A 27831-nucleotide genomic window follows, 5' to 3' on the forward strand; every position below is an offset into this window, starting at 1 on the left:
CAAGTGAAGGACCTGCTCTGGTAAGCGATTTCAAAAGTTTGCTCCAGCAGCTGTGTGTCAGCATCGGTGGAAGTGAGAAGAGAATGAAAGGGGCGACTGCAGGCCTTCAGATGAGAAATGACCTTGAACTGGGCTGGGGTGCTGGCAGTGAAGAGATGGGATGGACTCAAGCTCAATACCTGATCTGCCATCACCAGCAACCAGGTGAACTCTAGCACTTGGGACTGTGGACACAAAAGGGGCCGCACACTAAACCGAAAAGGCTCACGGGAGGCCTGCATGGCGGGCCTTGCAAACTCAGAGACTGAAAGTAACCACATAGGATGCTCTGAACATAAAAATCCCTAACTAAAAGTGAGTCATATCCTAGGTAGCTTTCTTGAAAAAGGCAACTCTTTACCTTAAAGGAGCTTGTCTTCTGTCTTTGTGCATCCAAGACAACACACTTTTGAAATGTCAGAATAATCTCCTTTTCCAGAATCCTCAGGGCACACTCTACACCAGAGCAGAAACCATAGAACCCCTGTTATCTTATTCCTTGGGTACTGTTCATTGTTAACTATCATGTAGGCACCAATGTAAAAGAAAGGTGTCTTTTCATCCAATCCTAGAGACTTCCTGCTTTGCTTTCTCCCACCCCCTTAATGTACTACCAGTGGATCTCATGTAACCCTTTTTACACCTCCTCCTTTGATTCTCATGAATAAGATAGACTGCAAAACCGCCATTCTCCAGAACATTTTCCAGTCCTTTGATATTTTGCTTCCTGAACATTGTCCTCAGTTTGGCTCAAATAAACTAATAAAAATTCTCTCTAGTTTTGGATGTTTCTTAACAATAGTAGTTCTGACACAGCTCCCACAGGTGATGGGATAAAACAGAAGACTGAAGTGGAAATAATGAGGAGGTTTGGAGCACTTTTACAATTCAACTCAGCCTCCTTTATTTTAAGCGAAATCCTTGCTTTTTGTTCAACCGACATGTGCTGAGTGAGCATCTTCTTTGTTCAGGGCACTGAGCTGGACCCAGAGGGAACTCAAGGATGAGGAAAGACCTGGTGCTGGCACTCAGTCTACCTTCCATGGAAGAAGATCGGTCAAGTATACATGTGACCGCAATAAAGGAAAAATATGACAAAAAAGCAGAGAAAATGCTGATGGTCTGAGAGGGAGCCTTGAAGTAAGAGGATGACTCGAACAAGCTCAATACCTGATCTGCCATCACCAGCAACCAGGTTTGGATGAACTCTAGCACTTGGGACTGTGGACACAAAAGGGGCCGCACACTAAACCGAACAAGCTCATGGGAGGCCTGCATGGCGGGCCTTACACACTCAGAGACCGAAAGTAACCACATAGGATGGTCTGAACATAAAAATCCCTGAACATAAAAAGAAGAGAGGAGGACAGAGAATTCTAAGTGGAGGGTGGAAGGCACTGCCGGAGCAAAGGCATGGAAAGGGGGATCTGGGATGTGCTCAGGGGCCAGTTTGTGGTCCACTTTGGCTCAAGGGTCGGATTTGCACTAAGTTCCACTGAGACCGCCAGTCACACACTGAACACAGGGGTAGGAGCAGACACTAGCAGCCCAGCCTCCTGTCCTTGCATATCGTGTGCTGTGTTTGTGCAACTTAATATCTGTATCAAATGCTCATATCAACAGCAAACTCTCACTTTGAAATTCCTCTTCCTGGTGACAAGATTCTCTCCCTAGATTGACAGCGCAGAGCTCACATAAGTAATAACTGCTATTAGAATAGACACTTAGACCTACAGAGCTAAAGCTTAAGTACCAAGGAAGGGGAGCTGTAGTTTTCTGAAATAACTTGTCTTTCTTATTTAAAAGGAATGATCTCACTTGACCTGTGTGGCTGAGTCGTTGAGCATCGACCTATGAACCCGAAGGTCACGGTTCAATTCCTAATCAGGGCACATGCCCAGGTTACTGGCTCGATCCCCAATAGGGGCATACAGGAGGCAGCTAATCAATGATTCTCTCTCATCATTGATATTTTTATCTTTATCTCCCTCTCTCTTCCTCTAAACCAATAAAAATGTATTAAAACATAATAAAAGGAACGATCTCTTCCCTTCCCTGGGTCCCTCCCTCCCTCTTTCCCTTCCTTCCTTCCTTTCAAGGAAGATGGGAAACGAACCAGGAGGTTGCTCAGGCCAGTGTCCTGAGGTTTGGGCTAAGCAGGCTTTTGGGGTTGCTGGTGTGCGAGGTGGCCACAGAGCTTTGTCCAGGGACAGTACACGCTAATCTGTTCAGGGATGTCCATGGGTTGCTCTGACCAGCGGAGTAGCTGCTTCAGGAATCATGATGATTTCTTCTCAGAAAGGTTTCCTTCTTTGGCTCAATGTCCCTGTGGCCAAGAACCACACTTTCCAGCCTTTAGGAGCCCGTCCCTCGCTCAGCCCTGCATTTCCGTACAACATGGTGGCAGGTAGACATATGCCCCTGGGAAGTCCTGAGAGACCCTCATCCTCAGGCTGACCAGTCCCAGGGAACCCTGCTGCCTCTGGGAGACACACGGGACACCATCTGGAAGCCAGTGTCTGGGGACACGCTGCCATGTTGTCCGGTCCAAAGTATGTCCTCTTTATTTTCTCTTTCTTGTTACACAGACAAGTGAAAGCAATAGAAACAAACAGTGCAGGCCAGGCTGCCAAGTCTCCTTGGCAATGTTTCTCTCCTCCTGCCACAGCCTTCATCACAGGGGAACATGCAGCTCGTGCTCGTCGTGGGGATTTCTCTCCACATTCTCTTACCATTGAGTACAAAGGCATTTCTCCCACCATTGATTTCTTCCTTCTCTGATCCTCTTTCCAAAGGTACCACATTTCTCTAGAGAGTGTGTCCCAAATGCCTCGTGTCTACAAAGCTCTTTACAAACATTAATAGATAAATGGCTAGTTTATATAAAGCACACATGTATTGCTCTGACATAAGCAGTGAGGAGCCCACGGTTTACATTTTTTGTCTTTCTTTTAAAAAGGAATGAGAAATCATATTCCAGATGATCCACTCTTCGAGCTAGGGAGGGGAGGAGGGGAGAAGGAGGGAGATTTAAAAGAGATTGAAATTGGACCCTTCGTGAGCCAAATACACTGGCTCCAGCTCACATTGGTTCTCAGAAGGGAAAGCAGGTCTTGACCTGGCTTTCTCACCGTCGGCTCCACGCTTCTGTGCCCTGAGCAGACCCCAACACACTGGGCACTGTCACTAGTAACAATTACAATGGCAGTAACGCAGTGTTTATACAAAACAGGGCTTATGCCTGGCTGACGTAGCTCTGTGGTTGAGTGTGGACCTATGAACCAGAAGGTCATGGTTTGATTCCAAGTCAGGGCACATACCCAGGGTGCAGGCTCGATACTCAGTGTGGGGCATGAAGGAGGCAGCCAATCGATGATTCTCTCTTATCATTGATGTTTCTATCTCTCTCTCCCTCTCCCTTCCTCTCTGAAATCAATAAAGATTTATTTAAAAAACAAACAAGCAAATAAAACAAAACAGGGCTTATCTGAGTTTTCAATGGCCATGTGTTCATAATTCTTTATAAGTAAAGTCATATAGAATCCAAAGTCATATTTCTTATATATATGTTCATATTTTTACAACCAACTTTCTCAACAATACCAACTATTTAATTATTTAAATCACTTAGCATTATGGGTGTTTTGTTTTTTTGTGTGGAGTAATCATGTGTTTGAATATCACTTCTAACACTGTACGGTGTACAAGGTCAGTGGAGAGGACATGGATTCTATCAGCTGGCCATAAATTCCTCCTCTGCCTCATACAGCAGTGCACTCTTCAGATAGTTACACAACCAATCTGGACATCAACTTCTTCACTTTTAAAAAGAACAAATAATAATAGCGACATCATAGGCCTGTTGTGAAGATTAAATTAGATAGTGTATGTAAAGCCTACTGTTTGGTACATACATACAAGGTGAGGCAAAAGTAGATTTACAGTTATGAGTATGCAAAACAAAGAGTTTATTCTTATATTATTATTTATTAATTATTGTATTACTAGAGGCCCGATGCACGAAGATTCATGCAAGAATGGGCCTTCCTTCCCCTGGCTGCCAGCACTGCCTTTGCTCTGGCCAGAACCGCCTTTCCGCCTTCCCACGCTGCCCAGAGGCCTGGAGCAGCTGGGGCGGTGTGGAATGCCTGCATCGTCACCATGGCAACGACACAAGCGTCCCGCCCCCGGCCGCTCGACGCTTGCATATGCAAATTAACCCGCCATCTTTGTTGGGTTAATTTGCATACTCACTCCTGATTGGGTGTCGCGAAGGTATGGTCAATTTGCATCTTTCTCTTTTATTAGTGTAGATTTTCCACAAGAACAACTGTGAACCTATTTTTTCCCACACCATGTATTAAGTAGTTAGTAAAAACTGACTTTAAGGCATGCACACACACACACATACACACTATATACAACTGGAAAGAAATCAACATATGTATAATTGTGGTGTGTGTGTGTGTGTGTGTGTGTGTGTGTATGTAAACAGTGGTTATTTGGGGGTTGTGGGATTATGGGAAATTTTTATTTTCTTTGTATTTGCTTTATTTTTCAAGTTTTCTATGATGAGTTTATAATCTATAATAATCTATACTAATAAAAGGTTAATATGCTAATTAGACCAGGAGACCTTCCGGGAGACATTCTGGACGTCCTTCCAAACAAAGCCATGGTGGCAGGACCGAGGCAGAGGCGGTTAGAGGCAATCAGGCCAGGAGGGGAGGGCAGTTGGGGGCAATCAGGCCAGCGGGGGGCAGTTGGGGGTGAGCAGGCCATCAGGGGGGGGCCAGTTGGGGGTGAGCAGACCAGCAGGGGGGGCCACATGGATTGGGCCTAAACCGGCAGTCAGACATCCCCCAAGGGGTCCCAGATTGGAGAGGGTGCAGGCCAGGCTGAGTCCACTAGTAAAAGCATAATATGCTAATTAGACCAGACATCCTTCTGGACGAAGCCAGGGCTGCGAGGGAAGCCCGGGTCTTGGGTGCCAGAGGGAAGCCAGCACTGGCAGCCGGGGAAGGAAGACCTACTCTTGCACAAATTTCATGCATTGGGCCTCTAGTCCTATCTACTAAAGACAGAATATGCAAATTGACTATCACTTCATGACAAAGATGGTGGCACCCACAGCCAATAAGGAGGGAATATGCAAATTGACATGACAAAGATGGCGGCGGCCAAGCCGGGACACTCCTGGCCTCTGGGCAGCGTGCTAAGGCGGAAGGTGGCAGCCAGAGCAAAGGTCCGGGTCCTGGGTGCCAGGGGAAGGAAGGCCTATTCTTGCATGAATCTTCATGCATTGGGCCTCTAGTATATTTATAATGTTATAAAATCTTTTAAAAGATGTACTAAACCAGTACAGTGACTTTTTGGACAGAAATTACCTGGATGTTTCTATGCTTTAAAAAAGAACAAAATAATGAAAAGATAAATCTTAAAACACTAGTGGCCTGGTGCATGAAATTCATGCACGGGGGTGGGGTGTGGTGGGGGTGTCCCTCAGCCCGGCCTGCACCCTCTCCAATCTGGGACCCCTCAGGGGATGCCCAACTGCTGGTTTAGGCCTGATAGGGATCGGGCCTAAACCGGCAGTCGGACATCCCTCTCGCAATCCGGGACTACTGGCTCCTAACTGCTCACCTGCCTGCCTGCCTGCTCGTCCCTAACCACTCTGCCTGCCGGCCTGCTTGCCCCCAACTGCCCCTCCCCCCCACCGGCCTGATTGCCCCCAACTGCACCCCCCCTGCCGGCCTGATCGCCCCCAACTGCCACCCCCTGCTGGCCTGATTGCCCCCAACTGTCCCCCCACTGCCTGCCTGCTTAACCCCAAGTGGCCGGCCTGCTTGCCCCCAACTGCCTTCCCCTCCGCCGGCCTGATCACCCCCAACTGCCCTCCCCTCCTGGCCTGATTGCCCCTAACCACTTCTGCCTCGGCCCCGCCACCATGGCTTTGTCCGGAAGGTCTCCTGGAAGGTCTCCCAGTCTAATTAGCATATTACCCTTGTATTAGTATAGATGGTTCTTAGTAAATAGAGATCTCAAGGGAACAAAGGCTGGAAATGAATTCAGTAAGGCCAATGGGAAGAAGAAGAGGCAGGGCAGCCATAGCCAATGGCCTAACACCTGAGACTTTGAGTTTAATGAGCTCTCTCAGCAGATCACCGAGCCCCAGCATTTTACAATTGAGGTAGAATGAGCTTTTCTTGGAAAATATACCTAAAAAAGATTGAGAAAATGAAGAACCACAGCAGTTCAAGCCCTAAGGGAAAGTAGAAAATCAATAACTGATTAAAGTCCCATCCAACTTTTTTCCAAGCGTGAGGTCATGCCAAAGAGCTCAAGACAAAAAACAAACAAACAAACAAAACAAAAAAAACAAAACCTCACACAACAAAACTTTTCAGACTTCCCAAGTCACCTAGTCTGTAGACAATGATGGGAGCTGAATTTGCAGCAGGTTCCTTTAAGTTCTGGCACTGGGCATGTGAATGGTGAGAAAGGTATTTCTGCCTAGCCCTTTCTGTCTTGTCTCACTCCACGTCTCTGCCAGCAGTCCTGGGCATGGGAGTTTCAGCTTCTCCTGCTACTTGGTTGGGCATCTTCTGGTCTCTTTTTCTCAGGTTCTGTCACTGCAGTGAAAACAACCCAAGAACTGTAACTTTTAGTTAAAGTGATTCTTATGATGCAGGCAAAAGAGAGCCAGACGAGTTTTTGTTCTGCTTGTACCACTCTGTGAGGTATTCATACCATTGACTGATTTTACCAAAAATAGAAGTTGTTGTGCCATTTACTAGAATGGCATCATGCCTTTCCTCCCCTCCCCTCCCCTCCCCTTCTCCTCTCCTTTCCCCTCCCCTCTCATTTTCTCCTGCTCCCCTCTTCTCCTGTCCTCTCCTCTCCCCAGTATTCTTTCCTATTCCTTCCTGTCTCCCTCCCCCCTCCCTCCCTTGTTCCCTTTCTCCTATGCAAATACTCATTTAATAGCCTAACAATCGCCTACTATGTGGCATCCAGCAATATGCACTGTAAATATAAAGATACATAAGACATGACCCATGCTGACATTATACTTTCCTTGTCTTTGCTTGAGCTCCTACCTAAACTCTACCATCTATGCAGACAGTGCTGCTTACTAGGTGTGTGTCATGTGTCTGGCACTTTCACAAAGCTTATTTTACTTACTTCCCTCACCCACCCAGAGGTAGGTATTACCATCCATATAACACAGATAATTGAATTTAGACTCCGGGAGTTTAAATATCTAACCCAGGGTTCCTACAAGGAAGAGTCAGAAATTTATTCTGATTTTTCTGACTCCAAGTTCAGTGTGTTTTCCCCTATGTCTACATATTGACTGTGAAGGACGATGTCATACTTTTATGCTGTCGCCTTTTGCGTACTGTAGTGCACATGTAGTGTACACAGTAAATACTAGCATGGAATTAGGTTGGAATTGTATTAAAATGGTCTGTATGATTTGCCTTTTCATAAACTGTACTTGGCAGCATTGCTCAGAATTGTCAAGTTCATGCATTCTTCATCTATGGCAAACTGGCAAATGTTTTCCTGCTTATGTGCAGAGAGCAAGGTGGGTAGCCAGGAGCTGACCCTGCTCAGAAAGCAACAGAGCAGCAGATATATAAACAGTAATATGGGCTTGTATGTGTTTTGAAAACTTGCCTAGAAATTGGAACTGGTTATAGGTGACTCACAGGAAGGAGAAATCCTCAGTGCCCAAATGATGATCAAAGTCACTTGAAATTCTGATTAAAAGATCAGATTCCATCTTTTTTAATTTTGAGAAAATTTAAAAAATTATATGTAAAGAGAATATCTAACAAATAACCATGTACCATCACCTAGAAATTAAAATGGTCATTATTCTGTCATATTTCTTTCAAGATTTTTCAAAATAAAAATTTTTAAAGCATTATAAAGTTAAAATCTCTTTGTCTTCCATCCCTGATCCACCCTTCCTCCACTCCATTCTGGAGGACACCACTTAAGGTCTGGTTTCCAATCCACTATTTATACATTTATATGAACACATATGTTTTCATAAACAATTTATACTGTTGTTTTATATGTTTATTATAAAATATACATAATGGTGTCATACTGTTTGTATCATTTTGTAACTTCCTGCTTTTCTTAAAACATCATTATGTTTTTTAGGTCTAGGTCAAAATATAAAAATCTAGTCCATTCCTGTTAGTAGCTATACAGCATCATTATATGAATAAAACAATTTATTTTGCCTTTTTGTGTTGATTGACACCAAGATTGTTATAAACAATACTGTAATAGAAGTGCTCACGCAGTTTCTAGTTCTCATATGTGCACTCAAGTTCTTCTATGGTGTTTACCTAGAAGTGGGATAGCTGGGTGATATACTAGGAGCATGTTTAATTGTCACTTATTGACAAATTACTCCCTTGAATGGTTATGCCAATTGATACTCTCAATGGAGATGCATTTAAGTACCTGCTTCTCTGTATCCTTTCCAATGCTGGATATTGGCAGACTTAAATCTTTGCTAACCTGCTATATAAGCAAGGGGATCTTCTTATTTAGTTTGCATTCCCTCAATTTAATAGTATAATCTAGCATCATTTTATGTTTATTGGGTATTCAGTTTTCTTCTTTTGTGAAGTGTCCAGTCATGTGCTTTGCCAACCTTTTTGTTCCTATTATGTTATTTGTGGAGTTTTTTCCTTATTAATTTTAAGAAAACTCCATTCTGGACATGAATCATTTGATTTTTATTTGATAATTGCAAATATCTTCTTTAAACATTGTCAAATTCATTATCATATATATTTTTTTAGGAAGGGCATACAAGATCACTTCCAAATGAATAAAGGCTTTATTCTTCTTTCATCCAATACAAGATGGCATACATAGCAGATGACATGATGCTGTATATAGAGAACCCTAAAGATTCCACCAAAAAACTGCTAAAACTGATAATTGAATTCAGTAAATTAGCAGAATACAAAATAAATATCCAGAAATCAGACATTTTTATACACCAATAATGAATTATCAGAAAGGGAAACTAAGAAAACAATCCCATTTATAATTGCATCAGAAAATAAAATAAAATACCTAGAAACAAATTTAACCAAGGATGTAAAAGACCTATACTTGGAAAATTATAGGACACTGAAAAAAGAAATTGAGGAAGATACAAATAGGTGGAAGCATATACCATGTTCATAGATAAGAAGAATTAATGTCATTAAAATGTCCATACTACCCAAAGCAATCTAGATTTCACAGCAACTCCTATCAAGATACCAATTTTATATTACACAGAACTAGACCAACTATTTAAAAAAATTATATGGAACCACCAAAGCCCCTGAAAGCAACAGCAATCTTGATAAAGAAGAACAATGTTGGAGTAATCACTCTACCTGATATCAAACTATAGTACAAGACCATAGTAGTCAAAACAGCATGGTGCTGACATAAAAACAGACATACTAGTATAGATCAGTGGGCCAGAATAGAGAGCCCAGAAATAAATACATGCTTTTATGGCCAATTAATATTTGGCAAAGGAGACAAGAACATACAATGGGCTAAAGACAATCTATTCAATAAATGTTTAAAAAATTGGACATATATGTGCAAAAATAAAGAAAGAAAAAAAAAGAAACTAGACCACCTTCTTATACTATGTTCAAGAAGGAACTCAACATGGATTAAATATTTCAATGTAAGAGTTGAAACCAGGAAAACTCTAAAAGAAAACATAGGCAGTAAAACCTAGGACATTTCTCATAGCAATATTTTTTCTGATATATCTCCTCGGGCAAGGGAAACAAAAGAAAAAGTAAACAAATGGGACTACATCAAAGTAAAAAGTTTTTGCACAGCAAAGAAAACTATCAACAAAATGAAAAGACAAACCACTGAATGGGAGAACATATTTGCCAATGATACATCTAATAAGATGTTAATATACAAAATTTTAAAAAACTTTATACAACTCAACATACAAAAACAACAACAATCCAATTAAAAAGTGGCCAAGGATCTGAATAGATACTTCTCCAAATAGGACATACAGATGGCTAACTGACATGAAAAGAACCTCAACATCACTAATCATCAGAGAAGTGCAAATTAAAGCCACAATGAGATATTACCTCACACCCCTCAGAATGGCCACCATCAACAAATCAACAAACAAGTATTGGAGAGGATGTGGAGAAAAGGGAACCTTCATGAACTGTTGTTGGTGGGAATGCATATTGATGCACCCACTGTGGAAAACAGTATAGAGTTACCTCAAAAAATTAAAAATGGAACTGCCTTATGACTCAGCCATTCCACTTCTGGGAATATATCTGAAGAAATCCAAAACACTTGTCTGAAAGAATATATGTCCCCCTGTGTTCATTGCAGCATTATTTACAATAGCCAAGATTTGGAAGCAGCCCAAGTGCTCATTAGTAGATGAGTGAATAAAAAAGCTTGGTACATTTACACAATGGAATAGTACTCGGCCATAAAAAAGAAGGAAATCTTATCTTTTGCAACAGCATGGATGGACCTATGTTAAGTGAAATAAGCCAGTCAGAGAAAGACAAATACCATATGATTTCACTTATATGTGGAATCTAATGAACAAAATAAACAAACAAAATAGAAACAGACTCATAGATACAGAGAACAGACTGACAGCTGTCAGCGGGGAGGGGTGTTGGGTGGAAAATGTGAAGGGATTAAGCAAAAAAGAATGAAACAAAACCTGTAGACAAAGACAACAGTATAGTGATTAGCAGAGGGAAAGAGTGATGGGAGGAGGGAGAAGAGGATAAGTGGGGAGGCTGGTAAATGGTGATGGGTGTAAACTTTACTTTGGATGGTGCACACACAATACAATATACAGATGATGTATTACAGAAATGTATACCTGAAACCTATATAATTTTATTAACCAATGTCACCTCAATAAATTCAATGAAATTCTAAAAAAACACATATACACACATATACATATATACACTCACATACATAAATATATAGTATACACACACAATGGAATATTTTTCAGTTTTAGAAAAGAAAGAAATCCTGCCATTTCACATAACATGGGTGAACTGGAGGACTTTGTTAAAAGTGAAACAAGTCAGACAGATAAAGACAAATACTGTATGACCTCACTCAATATGTGGAATCTAAAACAGTCAAACTCACAGAAGCACAGAGTAGAATGTTGGTTGCCAGGGGCTGGGAGGTGGGGGTAATGGGGAGATGGTGGTCAAAGGTACAAACTTTCAGTTAGAAGATCAATAAGTCCTGAGGATCTAATGTAGTGCCTGGTTATAGTTCATAGTAGAGTGTGGTATTAAAATTTGCTAAGAGAGTAGATCTCAAGTGTTCTCACCATACACAAAAAGAGAGGATCTGTGTGAGGTAATGGTTGTGTTAATTACTTTGATGGTGGTAATCCTTTCATAATGTATATGTATATCAAATCATCATGTTGTAGATCTTAAATATATACAGCTTTTGTCAATTATACCTCAATAAATCTAGGAGGAAATAAAAAATATAGTGCTTAAAGGGGAAAAAAAACCACACCAAGATGGCATACATAGCCTCTGCAATTAGGTTGAACGGCCACATACAGCTTTTGCAGCTCTCAGCAAAAACTTCCCTACAAAGGCCTTCAAGATTCTTCTCTAAATCTGGAGAGTAGTTCCCTCTTAGCATCTTGGGAATTGGATGAAGACACATTCTACAGAGAGGTGAGCAAGAGAGAGAAATGTACTTTCCTTTTACAAACCAATAGCTGAGCAGGATCTACGTATCTCACAACAGCCCTAAAGTAATTTAAAAGTAGTTTCTGTAAGTGCAATTTATCATTTATTGATCATTGTTTAGGTCTCATATTTAAAACGTTAACTTTGACTACATGGAGTCATTCTATTTCTTTCCCCTCTTACTGAGAACTGGTTTCAATTATGTAATTAAAGAGGGCTGAAGCCCTGGCCAGTTTGGCTCAGTGGATAGAGTGTGGATCTGTGGACTGAAGGGTTCCAGGTTCCATTCTGGTTAGGGGCACATGCCCAGATTGTGGGCTCAATCCCTAGTAGGGGATATACAGGATGGTTCTCTCTCATCATTGATGTTTCTCTCTCTCCTCTCCCTTCCTCTCTGAAATCAATAAATATATTTATATGTATGTATATACGTATATAAAAGAAGGCTGAAGAATTTTTACTCTTATGCTTCATCCTGATTGGATAATGGTTTGCATTGACTGGTTGAGAGCAGTGGAAACACAAATATGAGGCAAAAAAAACTTGGATACTGAAATAAATATTTACAAACACAGTAGACTATAAGCTGTGAGGTGAGGGCCTGTGTTGGTCACATTCCTGATGGTTATGTCCTCAGCATTCAGGCGCAGTTGATTACTCCAATTAGTGGGTATGTGCTGAATGTTCCCAATCCACAACTGCTTACAGAACCTTAATTTTGTGTTAGACACTCTGCATTCTGTGTGCATCGTGTAATCAGAATGATCAAGATAGACAAATCTCCGCCCTCATGAAGCTTATATTCTAGTGGCAGAGAGAGATCCGTGGCAATGAAGAAAAATGATGCAGTGAAATGTGATAGAGGGGTCGGGGTGGGGGGTCAGAATGTTTCCATTGTAAACAGTGTGCTCTGAGAAGTCTCCTGAAGAGGGGTCAGAGTGATGATCAACATTTACTAGATACAGAGTAATAAACGACTGAGATACACAGAGCCACCGTATCAGGGCTCCAAAGCAATTACTTCCAATTCAGCAGGTGAGCTCTGTCCCTGTATTTTTATTTGGGGTAGCTTATATGAGTCTTGGGGGGGGGGGGGAAGTGACTAAAGCATTAATTCTTAGATCAGAAAGAGTTGGTGAATTTGCAAAATAAGAGGTCTTTGAACGAAGAGTTTACACAGTGAGAGAACAGCTTGGTGGTGGGCTTGGCTGAACTGTTAATTGCCTAAGTATTTTGTGTATTTCTGACTCCCTACCTCTCCTGCAGCCAACCCCACCAGGGAAAGTCGTTAAGTCCTGTTGAATGTTCACGTCCTTCAGGCAACTACAAACTATGGCTCGCGAGATGATTTAACAACAAAAAAAGTATCGAAAACGTTTAAAAGTGCAGCACTGAGTTCATGGGGGAGAAACTGCCCTTTGCACGAACAAAACATTCAAAGGATGAAGGTTCTCTAGATACGGAATTAATGCAGACTTCCTTCTTGTTTCATTTATTTTGAAAAACTGACTTCCAGTATCTAGTAGGTGTTCACGGTGTGTTGTCCCCCATCCCACACCGCCTGCCTGAAGGGGGAAAAAAAATCATGTTGTTTGGAGGTTTTGTTTTGTTTTCTTAGCCAAGTACTTAAATCACCACGGTTTCATAAGTACCTTTTGATGGGTTTCATTGTTTTGTTTATTTTGCTTTAGTCAGTGCAGAAACCCTCAAATTTCCTTCTATAACAAACGTGTTTTTTTTCCCCCCCATCTGACCTGTCTGAGGGAGGCGGTCTGCAGACAGACCTCGCAGCCGGGCTGGTTTTTACACGGGCTATGACTGACACACACAAAACGCACGGCCTCTTTTAAGAACCAGCTTTCAAGCTAAGAGAATAAATGAAAGTGCTCGCTCATCTTTCGAAAAAACATGCTCTTGGTATGTTCGCCAATATCCATCGGGTTCTCAGTCAGGAATACAGACTGTGGCATCGGGTTTTCACAGACAGAAGTTTTGCCTTAAATTTCTGGGGAGTTATTTCCTTGCCTGACGTTTTATTTTCCTGGTTTATTCACTCTTTAAGATGCCACACAAAACCTCCTCTCCTAGCGACTACCTCCCTTTTTTTAAACGGCTGTGGAGTGGAAAACTTGGCTTTTGAGGGTCCTTTTGGGCTTCCTCTCCCCTCTCCCCCGTTATTCCTTCCTGTACACTCACAGCCCAGGCCGCCAGCTTCTGAGCTGAAAGAACCCGCGGTGGCGAGGAGAGGACGGGGTCCCGTTGGCGACAGGCTCCTGCCGGCGGCGACGAGCCCGCCAGGGTGAACGGGGGCGCCGGGGTCAGAGCCCTCGAAGTTGGGGGCCTTGGGCGGAGCCGCGCGACCGCTCAACCTGAGCGCCCTGCACTCCCGGCCCCTCCACGGGGAAAGAACCGCCGAATCCGTCACGATCCCTCGGAGATGTTGCTCTTCGCGGTGCCATCTCCGCGGCCGAGCCCGTCGCGGGGCGGACGCAGGCGAGCGGAGCTGGCGAGGGAAAAGCCGGGCCTGGGGCGGAGAAGGAACGAGGGGCCGGGAGCCGGGGGATTTCCTCCCGCGCGTCCCCCTCCAACGGGAGCGGAAAATGTGATTTGCTGTGCATTCCAGGCGCGGTTCCCTGGGGTGACCTCTCCCAGCCGGCCCGGGCGGGGGAGCAGACAAAGAGGCGAGGCGGGCGGAGAGGGGACCCCGCGGGGAAGCAGGAGGGGTGCGGGGGCGGGGGCAGTACCGGGAAAGGGGGCGGATAGCGGGTCCCGCGGCGGCGGCGGCGGCGCCTGGCCAATGGAGAGGCGCGGCCCCGGGCGCCGCGCTTGGCCGCCGGCATTTAAACGGGAGACGGCGCGATGTCCCGCACTCGGTGCGCCCTCCGCGGACCGGGCGACCCAGTGTGCGGCGAGAGCGCTCCTCTCCGTCCCGCTGCCCCCGCGCCGAGCCCGGCGGCTCGGGCCGCGGCTGCCCCCCGCGCCACGCGTCGAGAGCGCAGGCCGCGTCTGCACGCCGCACTGACAGGTGAGCGTCGAGGCGCCGGGCAGGCTGTGTGTGTGCGTGTGTGTGTGTGTGTGTGTGTGTGTGTGTGTGCGCGCGCGCGTGTGCGGGGGGTGCGTGTCTGCGCGCGCAGGGCTTTCCAAAACGACTCCCGCGTTCCGCTCGGTGTGGACGCGCGGCAGCCCTCTGTGCCGATGGGCCGAGGCCCCGCGGTTCCCCGGGGTGAACCTTGAAAAGCTGTCGCAGGGTTTTTCCTGCCCAGGCCTTGGCTGCTAGACCTCACCGTGCGCCGACTGCGGGGAAAGGCTGGGAAAGAGGCTATCCCGAGCGAGAGCGTGTCCCGTTTCCTTCTCCTGGAGCCCCGCTGACGCTCTCCTGTGCGCCTGCACGGCGGGAGCGCGGAGATCCCCGCGGCCGGAGTGCGGGAGCAGAGGGCCAGTGAGCAGGAGCCGCGGGGAGCCGCGGGGACCTGCAGCTCGGCAGCAGCCCGCGGGGCCAGTTAAACTGAGAGGGTTCAAGTTTTTGAGGCGGGGAGCCGGGCTGCTCCAGGTCTCGGGGCACCCGTCGGGAGTGCCGTGGATGAGCCTGCCCTGGGCTGGAGGATCGGGAGAATCAGCGATTGACTCGCGCCAGAGTCGGACACTTGGTCCCGGATGCGGACGCCAGAGGTTCATCGGTGCTCACACGCCCACGTGCTGGCTGCGCGCTCGTGGGCGCTCGGTTCCTTGTTTTAGGCTTCTTTCCGTCCCGTGCGCATCTCGACGGAACCTCTGACTTGCAGGCACCGGGCAGCGACCACCCGCCAGCTCCCACTTCCGCGGGTACCCCTTAGTTTGTGTTCTAGGGGCCCCCACCTCGCCTCGCTGCACCTCGCTGTGGACGGACCACGCGGGACTGGCGGCGGAGGCTGGTCTCCGGCTCGGAAGCCCAGGTGGCCCCTCGACCTCTCCCACCCGTCGCTCACCCATTGACCCCTCTGCAGCGCGGGGAGCAAGACCAGGGGCGGAGGGGCTGCGGGGCTGTCACCTCATCAGCCAGCGTTAATTGTAGACATTAGGCTTGGGGAGAACAGGCGCGCCCCCACTCCGGCTTGGCATTGTCTTCAAATTCCAGCTCTGCCTTGGGGGCGCCCCAGCCTGGCGTTCCTCTGCGCCTTCTCTAGTGACGGCCCCTGGGCACGGTGGGGGACAAACGTGAGGGGAGCGAGGCTCTGCGATCAAGTCCTTCCTGTGCGTTTGGAGCTGGCCTGAATGGGCTCCCGGTCGAACCCGGTTGCCGCCTTCTGCCCGACTCTTTTAGACAGAAATATAGCCTCAAAGTTAGGGGTTAATATCTCTTAAGAAATGGAACAAGGGCCGAGAGGCGACCATTGGTAGGTAATTAGATCTCCTGCTGGAAAGAGCAGATCCCAGCGGTGTACGGGTCTGTTTATGTTCCCCTTCGAGATGGTGCCAGGACAAGAGTCGATTAAAATAATCTATTGTGTTAAGTGGGTCATCAGGGATTTAAACTGTCCCCGGGACCCCAGCGTAGTGGCCTCCCTCTGGCTGTACACACAAGTTAAATAAATAGCGGAGAAGAGGTTAAGATAACCCCGTCCCAGGGTGAGGAGTCTTCTTTCTCCCCAGGGCTTTCCAGCTCCCCCTCCTCTTTCTTTTTCTTTTTCTTTTCTTTCTTTTTTTTTTTTTTTGGAGGGGGAGGAGGGGGGCATAGGAACTTGAAGGGGTGGATTTTTCAAAGCAATGAGGGGGAGATCTTAAGAAAACTACAGATTATCATCTCCTCCCTGGCACACCCAAGTCTACAACAGTAAGTAATTTGATTACTATCACTGGATAAATTGCACTTTCCAATGGTTCACTAATTATTTAAGGGTTCTTTAGATCTGTAGTTGCTCTGTGTGCATGTGTGTTTAACCCCCAGGTCATTTAGAAACTAAAGTCTTTCGTAAACTTGGTGATTTCACAGATTTCTTATTTTCTTAAAAGTTCATTTTGACTGAAATGTTTTGGCAACTCATGATCTATAGGAAATTTAAGTTGGCTGACAGTCTGTAGGTGAGTGCTCACACAGGGAAGGATAGAACCGTATTAAGTCCCCACATCTCTGAATGAGAACTGCCTGCCTGCCTTATCTTCCCCAGTCTTAATGTTTCAGTATTAAAAGTGATATCAATCCAAGAAATGCTTGTCAAGGGCAAAGCTGTGGAGCATGTCCTAGAACAGAGAGTGAAGAACCGGTAAGCCCAAGCCTGCGATGGAAGGTGGAGTGGTACCAGCCCATGTCATACATCTGCAAGGAATTTTCCTTCATTTTAACATACGCTCTTAGAAATGCCAAGTGCAACAGTAATTCCTGGGACAAGAAATTTCCTCCACAGTGAGCATGAAGATACAAAAGAGATCATCATTTGAGTTTAAGGTATTTTTCAAACGTTATTGCATGCGAAACAAGTCCATATGTCCTTTGTTAAATACTGTGGTGGGTGCCCACACAATAGCGCTTAAGGACATGTGTTGGAGCGCTAGATAGAATTGGACTCAAACCTTGGCTCTCCTACTTGGGAGCCGTGTAACCTTGGACAGATTCCTAACCTCCCTGATTGGGAAAACAAACACAATATTATCGATCTCATATTTTGTTGTGAAAAGTAAATGATAAAATTTGCTCGAAATTTAGCATACTACCTGGCATAGTAAGGGTTTAAAAATATAGGTGACTTTTCTTATTAGTGGTGGCATTGGAAGAGGCAGTAACATTCTGCAGCACCAGGCCATTTTACAAGGTGGTTCTGAAATTAAATCCTAAATCACACTCACACAGGGACCAACATCTTTCACCACAAGACAGAACCTATAACTTAGCTGTCTGTCCATAGTGCTGCGCAGTGAATATTTAATGTTTATTCCTTTCACACTTATTTCCTGTTGACTGTAAGAATTGTATACAATCATTAACTTCACACACACACACACACACACACACACACACACACACACAAATTTTCAATGAGCTTAGAGCTCCTGAGACATGAAACTACCAGGTGGTCTTCTCCCTGTCCTATGCAATGTTGGACCCCCTGAATGGGGTTCAAAATCAGGAGGTCATAGTTAGGGTACTTGCAACATGTACAGGTTGAGACTTTATGGTCCACTAGTTTGCCAACCACCAACTCTTCTTCTTGGTACAGCTTGACTGAAAAAAAAAAATCAACCCAGCATATTCTTAAAATTTCTATTTAATTTCTAAAAGTTGACTTTTTAAAAAAGTAAAGATCAAAATAAACTTTGCCCTTCTCAAAGATTTAACCCTAAGATAAAGGAGTAGATTATTCTAAAATCTGGCCTGCACTTAGAGCATTTGCTTTCAGTTCCGTTATATATACATATTTTTTATGCTGGGAGAATAATTTGATGCCATACCTGTTGAATGTCTTTCTAAAACTTTATTCATCAGAAGGAATTGATCAGACATCGAGGCACAGACAGCTGGCTTGCTGACCATTGTCTCTTCACTGTAATTCCCACTCAACACTCCATTTAACTGGTGATAAGCAGGTTGGTTCGCTAAAATGAGACATATAGCAAGAAGAGGGCGGAAAGGAGCTAGCCTAAACTTTTTCAAAGACACCAAGAACATTAGAAACAGTCACATATAGCATTTTCATTTTTGATTCCCCAGAATTAGACTATGTGCTCTTAGTCTTGTAAAGACTGGAATAAATCACCATGTCCCACTCAGGACAGAGGTGGTTAAACTGATTTGAGAATACCTATATTCTCTGGTACAAGTGGATTGGAGGGGAGGACAGTGATAAAGGAAAAAATAAAAAAGATGGGATGGGTCTTGCTGGTGGGGAACAGTAGTAGAGAAAGCTCACCACGACAATATGATCACATTACTTGGAGGAGAAATGCATTAAGGGGACATAGAGGCAAGGTTAAAAGAATATTGTCTGTAAAGGAAAATTAAGGGAGGTTTTTGTGGGTGTCATGATGCAGTCTGGATCCGAGTTACAGCTTTAATTTAATGATGTGAATGGGTCATTTCGTAAATGCAAATTACCAAAAAATGTTTGCAATTCATGGTTGCACATGGGTGATAATTCCTAGGAACCTAAATCTGGATTAGCATTTGGGTTGAGTTTTGATAATGGGGCACTCCACTTGTTGATGTGGAAAAGAATGGTCCTCAAGGAATTTACATCTTCTTGATTTCCTCCATGTCTAGGATATTTACAAAGTGCTAATTATTTGGTGGCCATACAAATGGGATTTCAAAAGCAAAATAGTCCTATATCCTTCACTGAGTCTTCAGGACCAGGTTGGGGTGTGTGTGTCGGGGGGGGGGGCGTGGGGGGTGGGGGGGGTGGGGGAGTGGGTTGGATGGTTGGCCACAATCACTAGACAGAGCCCTGGTTCCAGTAGTCATTGCCCTTCTCATCCCCCTCACGCTCACTCATGTGGAGTCCTTCAGAGCACTGCTCTCCTCTAAGAAGCAGAGGTCTCTGTTGATTGAGATTCCAGAAGTTGGTTTTCACTCCTCTCCAAACAGCTAGTTAATAAGATTTAAGAACTCTTAAAACCTCACAATTAGCACTGAAGACCTTTGAAGAATAGGCTTTTTAAAAATGAAAAAACACTTCATAATATTTTCCACATCTAATAAATCTTATTTAGAGACAAATTTACTTTTCTTATTAAAAGAAACCACCAGCCTGCCATTCTAGATTCCTTTGGCTTATGGGGTACACATGCTCCCATAGGAACAGGAAGTCTGTCCAAACTAAAACTGAAAACCACAGTTTACTAATTTGGGGTTTACTGCTTGATTGTTGGTTTCTGCCATAGTGAATACAATGACTTCAATTAGAAAATGAAACCCATAGCCTTCCGCCTGGGATCAGGTAAAAAGTAGTGGCTATTTGGGGTTCTCCTAGAGAGAGGAAGGCAAGTATCTAGAAGCTCCCTAGACTGTAAGGAGCTTGCTATACTGAGGGTGAGAATGAGAGGATTGCAGTTGGCTGCACTGCTCATTGGTATGTGGGAAGGCGTTTTAAAATGAAAAGAAATGGAAACTCTATAAATCAACATGGTCTGTAATAATCACTCATTTAAGAGCACCTACTGTGTGCCAGGTGCCGAGGATAAGGTGATAAGTAAACCCTTATGGCTCTCAGTTTAGGTATTTACGTAATTACAGATGTGAAAATGCCAAGAAGGAAAAGCCGAGTACAAAGAAGGGCCTAAGTTGGTCTGCAGGAAAAAAAAAAAAAGAAGACATTTTTAGACAGATGTTTGTGGGAGGGATGGCCTCATGACGTGAACCTGTCATATGCAGTCAGCATACATTCCCAGTCAGTCTCAAACTGGCCTCTGTGATGTGGGCTGTGCCGGCCTTGCTCTGGGAGGGCTGCATTATCCTGGAGGGAGGAGGTACAGAGTGGGTGTAGGCCCGGAGCTCTCTTATATGCTCCTCTTTGAAATGGGCAGAGACTGTTTTAGTTTAGACCCTGTCCCTGAGCTGAATAAATAGCAGAAACTTGTGAAAGCGTTTCAGTTTCACTCTATAGCATTTGCGGAGGAGCCTGAACGGTCCTGGCTCCAGCTATCCTGGGCTCTGGAGAAAATCAGCCCTGTTTTATAACTGGACTTTTCTCGTGAGTGATTTTTTTAAAAAGACAAAACAAGGAAATTAATTTTTTGGGTGGTGAGGCAAAAAAAGGCTCTGTTTAAAGAACAGGGATGTTGTAACATAAACTGACAAAAGCCAGGGAGTCTGCAGTCAGAGCAGAGAGCTAAATGTCACATCATCAGCTCCAAACTTGAACGCGCCCTTAAAGTATTAGGCTAATGTTGGGAAGATGGTGCCATTTAAGGATATTTTTATTTATTTATTTATTATTATTATTTTAAATAATTCTTTATTGTTGAAAGTATTACAGATGTCCCTCTTTCTCCCCCAGCCTGCCCCCGACCCAGGCCTTCAGCACCCTATTATCTGTGTCCATGAGTCATTTAAGGATATTTTAGATTTAATATCTAATGATCTTAATTTGACAGTGTCCTTCAGGTTTCATGGTGTTTACTGACAGGGGTGTCCCGTAGAGAATGTAGAGTCCACATTGCCTTTGTCTTTGAAAAGTACTTGCGCTAGCTGATAGTTCCTTGGGGGGGGCTGTGATAAGGTTACTGTTAAATTGCACTTCGTGATGATCTTGGGTAACACCAGTGTTCAGAAGAGAGCAGGGAAATGATGCTTCACATCTTTGTCCTTAAGTTCAGAAAACCGTGATGAGTCCAGGGCAGGGCAGGCCAGGGGAAGTTTCAGGATTCAGGTCAGATTTGGTGTGATGGCCTGAGGAGGGAGGCTGTGAATCTGAAAATGCCCCCGTCCCTCTGTACGCTGTGGCTGCAAGTGCTATAGGCCTTCCTACTCAAAGCTCATTAAAAGGCAGCCCTGCACTCTAACAGCGTCCGTCCCCAGGTGACTACATGCATGTTCGGGTTTGAGAAGCTGTCCCAGGAGAATCCTAATAGTCTGATGCTTCTCTCTTGCGCTTTCCTTTTAAAAGTACTCTCCTCCTGCTCCTCCTGCTCCTCTTTCTCCTCTGTCTGCCCTCCCTTCCCGAACACCCTTCCTCAGATCAATGCTCCTTTTCCCAATTTACATTCCTTACTCCATTAATTTTTTTCTCTCTCCATCCTTGCTTTACTGTTTTATTCTCTTTGTCAGTTTTCCCTCTGTCTCCCCCCTTATTTAATTTTTTGTCATAGTTCATATGCCATTTTCCTCTCTGATCTTTATCTAAATCCAGACCCACCCACAATAATTCACTGTCACCAATCTATTTAACACATCTATGGCATTTATTAATGCAAATACTTGCACACACCTGTTCTCTTGCACACACACGTGTGAATGACACATTTCATCATTCAAAGTAGAAAAATATATATCTTTGTGTAAAGAATGATATAATGAATATCTGTATTCAGTTTAAAAATGAGAATAAGTGAGGGGTCCAGGAGTCTTTGTGAATTACGAGATCTTTCTGGTAAAGTAATTCATTCTGTCTGCAGTACCATCATACATTAGGTTAGTTCTCAAATTGCTTTCACTTTTACATCAGATCTGATCTGAATAGCCTATCTGGGGAGATGCGGTATATACCGTAGCTTAAATGAAGTCATTTATTGAAAAGTAAAGTGATTTTCCTCAGGTCAGATAGCAAGTTGGTGCCCGAGGAATTCCAGTAGAAACTCAGCCTCAACTTTTCGTCCAGCACCCTTCCTGTGAAGTATCCTCCCTCGTCCGTGCCTTCCGGTCTCCCCACCGGTCACCTTCCTAAGCCTGAAAACGGTGAACATCATAAGCACCCAACCAGCTGAACAAAGCACAACTCGGGGAGCACTGAGGCTAGTCAGAGGGAAAGACTGGGAGACTTGCCTGGCATGTGAAGCTGATTTATTTTTGCGAAAAACAAGATAAGTTTCCCAAAGAGGCGCAAGGTAATCTGGCATTGAAATAGTAGGAACTTACTAAATATTGTCAAGTTCAGGAATGAATACAGGTAAGTGACCACAATGCAAATCAAACGTAGTTGGTGTCAGAAGCCAGGAAGCAGTTCCTCCGGGAGCACCTGTGACGAAGAGAAGGGCCCCGGCTGAGTTCAGATCTCGACTTATTCACTGTGTGACCTTGGGCACGCTTCCTCGCGGCCTGATGGCCAGGAGGGTAATAGGAATAATAGTACCAATTCCTAGAGATATTGTGGAAAGTGAGTGAAGTGTTTTACCTAAATGTTTATCAAGTGCCTGGTGACATAGTAGCTGCTGTTTCATGTGCTGCCTAACACGGGATACCGTAGGTGATGTCCTCTGTGAGCCATGGACCTAGATAGTCTAGGCTACTGTGCATCAGGCTATAGGGTATAGCCTATTGCTTCTAGGGTACAAGCCTGTATAGTATGTTGCTGTATAAAACAAACACAAGATTAAGTCAAGCACAAGAGAAAATGGTTTAATCAAAACATGTGGTAAACACAAGACGTATGGGCTGTTTTACAGAAACCTTTTTTCATAAGTAGAAAGAGTGCATCCTAAAATAATAATAAAAATTTGGTATGGTAAATACATAAGCCAGTAACATAGTCGTTTATCATCACTATCAAGTCTCATGAACTGTACATAATTGTATGTGCTGTACTGATATATGACTGGCAGCACGGTAGGTGTGTTCACACCAGCATCACTACCACACGGGAGTCATGCCTTGTGCTACAATGTTACAATGGATACCATGTCACAGGCAATAGGAGTTTTTTTTAGCTTCGTTATAATCTTACAGGACCACTTCTTGTTTGTTTCTTTTGTTAGTCCTCACCCGAGGACACTTTTCCATTGATTTTTAGAGGGAGTGGAAGAGAGAGGGAAAGACAGAGAGAAACATTGGTGTGAGAGAAACACATGGATTGGTTGCCTCCTGCAGGAGCCCCGACTGGGGCCGGGGCCAGAGAGGAGCCTGCAACAGAGGTATGTGCTCTTGACTGGAATCGAACCCAGGACCCTTTGGTCCACAGGCCGACGCTCTGTCCACTGAGCCAAACCGGCTAGGGCCAGGATCACTTTTTGTATCTGCGGTCCGTCACTGACCAAAATGTTGTTATGCAGCACATGGCAATATTAACATTTTAATGAATTAACTTTTCTGTTTTTCATGTCTTCCCTCTCTGTGTTTCCTTCCTTTAGCATGAGCCGCACCGCCTACACTGTGGGGGCCCTGCTTCTCCTCTTGGGGACCCTGCTGCCAGCTGCTGAAGGGAAAAAGAATGGGTCCCAGGGTGCCATCCCCCCACCAGACAAGGCCCAGCACAATGACTCAGAGCAAACTCAGTCTCCCCAGCAGCCTGGCTCCAGGAACCGGGGGCGGGGCCAAGGGCGAGGCACGGCCATGCCTGGGGAGGAGGTGCTGGAGTCCAGCCAGGAGGCCCTGCATGTGACGGAGCGCAAATACCTGAAGCGAGACTGGTGCAAAACCCAGCCGCTCAAGCAGACCATCCACGAGGAGGGCTGCAACAGCCGCACCATCATCAACCGCTTCTGCTACGGCCAGTGCAACTCCTTCTACATCCCCAGGCACATCCGGAAGGAGGAAGGCTCCTTCCAGTCCTGCTCCTTCTGCAAGCCCAAGAAATTCACCACCATGATGGTCACACTCAACTGCCCCGAACTACAGCCACCCACCAAGAAGAAGAGGGTGACGCGTGTGAAGCAGTGCCGTTGCATCTCCATCGATTTGGATTAAGCCGGGACACCCCGCCTGTCCTAGGGATGCAGCCCCAGGTAGTCCCAGAGCCAGACCTAAAACAACCTGATTTGAACTTGGCTTCAATCTAGAGACAAGAAGAACCACCAGCTGCCTCCTGACGGGCACCTGCGAGTGCGTAGTTTGCGTGCATGCGTGTGCATGGGTGGCCGTGGTGCCTGCAGACACCGGAGGAAACGTAGTCTCTGCTGGAGGGCACTTCCTATCACCTAAACGAATCTGCTTCCGCAGGGGACGGCCCAGAAAGCCCACCCCACGCCCGGCATTTTCAAAGGTGCAGGTCTGAGCTCTGGTTCTGCCTTTGTCTTCCGTGTTCCTTCCTAGGGACTCTCCCTTTAGAATGGATGTTGATGGGAGAGGCCACTCTGAGGGCAGGAGACCTGTGTTCGTGCTGTATTAGACTTGGGAGGGGTATTTCAACCTGTGCTTGCTTCCTGCCTTCCTCCTCCCTTCCATAGTCAACCCCTTTGTAGGATCTCAGTGACTGTTTCAGTCCAATCTCGAATTTGCCAAGGGTTCTAAATGAACTCACTGGACCATGGATGTAAATATTTCCCATCTTTGGAAGACCCTTCAGACTCCAGGGGAGCTGGTGTGGACAAGGGCAAGAAGGACAGAGGAGTGAGAGAAGGGAGGGGTTGAACTTAAGGACCACTTGGGCCCAGCAACATTCATCAGGGAGATGTGCAGGGTCTTGGAAGGCCAGCCCCAAAACACAGTGAGACCCCTGTGTTAGCAAGTTTTCTCCTGGTAGTTAACAGAACCCAAGTGAACAGGGGAGAAATGAAATTGCAGAAAATAAAACCATTAACGTTGGCTGTCACTCTGATTTGCTGAAACGTTGGAGCCCAATTCCAAACTTAAAACACGAGTACTGACCACTTTGAGTTTCGCCCCTTCCTGCTTTGCCCCTCGGGCGGACAATAGATGTAGCTCAGCACCCCCCACATAGGGACCAGAAGAGAACAGAAACCTCGTAAGCAGGAGGTACTAATTCCCTTTGCTTGGTTATGATCACCTCTTTCCCAATTCACTGTTTCTGGGTAATGCTTGTGAGAGGCACAGCCTGGTTGCAAAGGGTCTGCCTCTGCTGGGTGGCCCCGACAGTGAGGAACCAGGCTCAGAGGAGAGCGTGTAGGGCCTGCTCCATTCTACCTGGAAGAATCTTCTGTTGCAGCCATTGAGAGAAGTTTGAGCAGGAGAGCAGGAGAGAGGGAGGAAGTAAAGGAGGTTGCTTCTGGCTAAGGAGTAGTTTAATGCCTGGGAGGAGATGTGAGGGACAGGACCTCCCCTTCTTCCTTTGCCCTGTGAGGGCCTAGTGGGAAGCCCCGGTAAGAAATCCGAGCATTTGGGTTCATTAGCTGTCAGGGTAACATTGGTGGGATTCATGGAACATTGTAATTCTTCAGTGTATACTGGTAGAGGCTGTCCTCTGATTAAAATTAAACTTGAGCTACTTCTCAATAGCTACTTAAGATTTATGTAACGGCCAAAGTGTGGTGTGGGTGAACCTTACTGCATTTGGGATTTGGCTAACCTGTTCCCTTCAAGCCTGAGGTTTTATATGTAAACTGCACCCCGCCCCCCAACACTTTTTTTTTTTTTGTCTTGTATCATCTCAGCCTCACCACCCAAGTCATGTGTAACCTGGGAAACCAATACTGTAGACTCGTGTTTCAGTTGCCCATCAAGGCTCCAGCATTCAAAGGCCCATTGTAACTAAAGAGGCTGTTTTTATTTTATTTTTGTTTTGGTTCAGTGTTATCCCATTTAACAACTAAACAAGAACCATACTCTGCAGCAGAAGTTATTTTGAACACCCAAAATGTTGGGTCTAATTTTAAAACTTTTAAACTCACTACTGATGATCCTACTACACTAGGTGAATTTGTGCATTTCTTATACACTGTATGCCCCTGCCCTAAATCTTTCTATCATTCACATCCTCCAGCAATAAACCACAGAATGGATTTAATTAAGCACGCAAATGCTAAGCCAGAATTTTTGAGGGTGGGGGAAAGGAAGAGAAAGGGAAAAGAACTGAAAATGTAAAACCATACTCAAAAGGAAAAATGACATTCAGAACCAGCGTCACTGAATTTCTCTTGTTTTAACTGTGCCAAAAGCATGCAGTTGTGTTAAAAGAGATGACTTAAGTTGGCAGCAGTAATCTTCTTTTAGTAGCTTGTACCACGTCTTGCATGTAAGTTGAATTTGGCTTAAGTAAAGAGAATTTCCTCAAAATGAACTTCACTGGGATAATCTGCCCTGAAAAACACAGCCTAGCCAAGGAGGGAACCGTCTGCTTTTCTTACTGTGCCTATATTAGACTCGCACAGGTACGGTGTGTCTCCCAACATTTATTAAAAGTGCCATATCTGTTACATAGTGTATTGGAGTCACCGATGATGTACTGATATGTTTTTTCATTACTATAGTAGAATTTTTTTTAAGTGGCAAGCTATTTGCAATCTCGATCTTTCCTATTAAAATAGTGCCAAACACCAAATATGAATTTTATGATGTACACTTTGTGCTTGGCATTGAATGAGAAAAACACACATCCTGCAAGTCTGTAAGTTGTTTTTGTTGTTGTTGTTATTGTAGTTCTTCAAAGTTTAAAATGTAAGTGAAAAATCTGGAGGAAAGGATAATTTCCACTGTGTGGAATGTGAATAGTTAAACAAAAAGTTATGGTTATTTAATGTAATTATTAATTCAAATCCTTTGGTCACTGTGATTTCAAGCATTTTTTTCTCCTTTATTTGACTTCCTTTGAGTTGAGCAAAGAAGAGGCGGGCACATTGTATGCTGTCGGAGGCTTTTATCAGGTCAGCGGGAAATAAGATCTTGACACATCTGAACATGCATTACAGAGTCCAGACCTGAGCTTTTATTTTTTTAAATTGAATGTTCCTTAAAGGTTAACATTTATGAGGCAATATTAAGAATCATTTTAAGTGTTATTTTGGAAGACTTATGATGTGTGTGTACAAATAGTGGATAATAATGAATAGTTCACAAGCCCTTTTAAGGAGAAAATCTAAAAGGAAAAATGTGTGTGCAGAACATTTATAAGTGACAAGTTAATGCTTAAGAGTGAAAGTAGTTCTATTGATTTGTCATTCTCAAGATATTTAATATCAACTGCATTGTGTATTATGTCTGCTTTAATCATTTAAAAACAACAGAGGATTATATAGACTATGATTAAGGTACTTTGCTGTGTATGAGGAGGAGAGGGGATTTGATAGTATCATGAAAGTTAATTTGGTTTCAAGCAAAGTTTTATGAATCTGTAACTAGAATGTAATTTTACCCAAATTATGTTCCATATAACCTTTCCCAAAGAGCAATAAATAGAACCTCTTCTCTCTCTTTGTCTCTTGTGTGTCTGTGTAACTGGAAGTGTTCATAGGGTAGAGTTGATGCAAGGTTTCACTTGTGGGAAGGGAGATAGGAAAACAATTAGATCCTGTGACCTCAAAAGGAATTTATTTCTTCCACCTAGACCTTCCAGATTCTGCTTGATGTCAGATGGATACCTCAGGCTATGGCAGTTAGAAAGAAGAGTTAGAAAGGGTTATGAGAAGCCTTCAAATAGTGGAAGAATTGTCATAGAAATGATAATAGCTCTATTTTGAGGTGTTTAAGGGAAAAATGGGAGAAAGATTTTGGGCT

At 44.5% G+C, this 27831-nt stretch overlaps 1 protein-coding gene across 1 annotated transcript; it reads left to right on the plus strand.

Annotated features, from left to right (window-relative positions):
- The first annotated feature begins 14680 nt into the window (after window positions 1–14680).
- GREM1 (gremlin 1, DAN family BMP antagonist) lies at window positions 14681–27521 on the plus strand. Its single transcript, XM_008142959.3, has 2 exons — window positions 14681–14847; window positions 23574–27521. The coding sequence occupies exon 2, from the start codon at window positions 23575–23577 to the stop codon at window positions 24127–24129; it is 555 nt and encodes a 184-aa protein (XP_008141181.1). The 5' UTR covers window positions 14681–14847; window position 23574; the 3' UTR covers window positions 24130–27521.
- The last annotated feature ends 310 nt before the right edge of the window (window positions 27522–27831 follow it).

This window comes from Eptesicus fuscus, chromosome 5 (assembly GCF_027574615.1).
Source record: "Eptesicus fuscus isolate TK198812 chromosome 5, DD_ASM_mEF_20220401, whole genome shotgun sequence".
NCBI classification, from domain to species: Eukaryota; Metazoa; Chordata; class Mammalia; order Chiroptera; family Vespertilionidae; genus Eptesicus; species Eptesicus fuscus.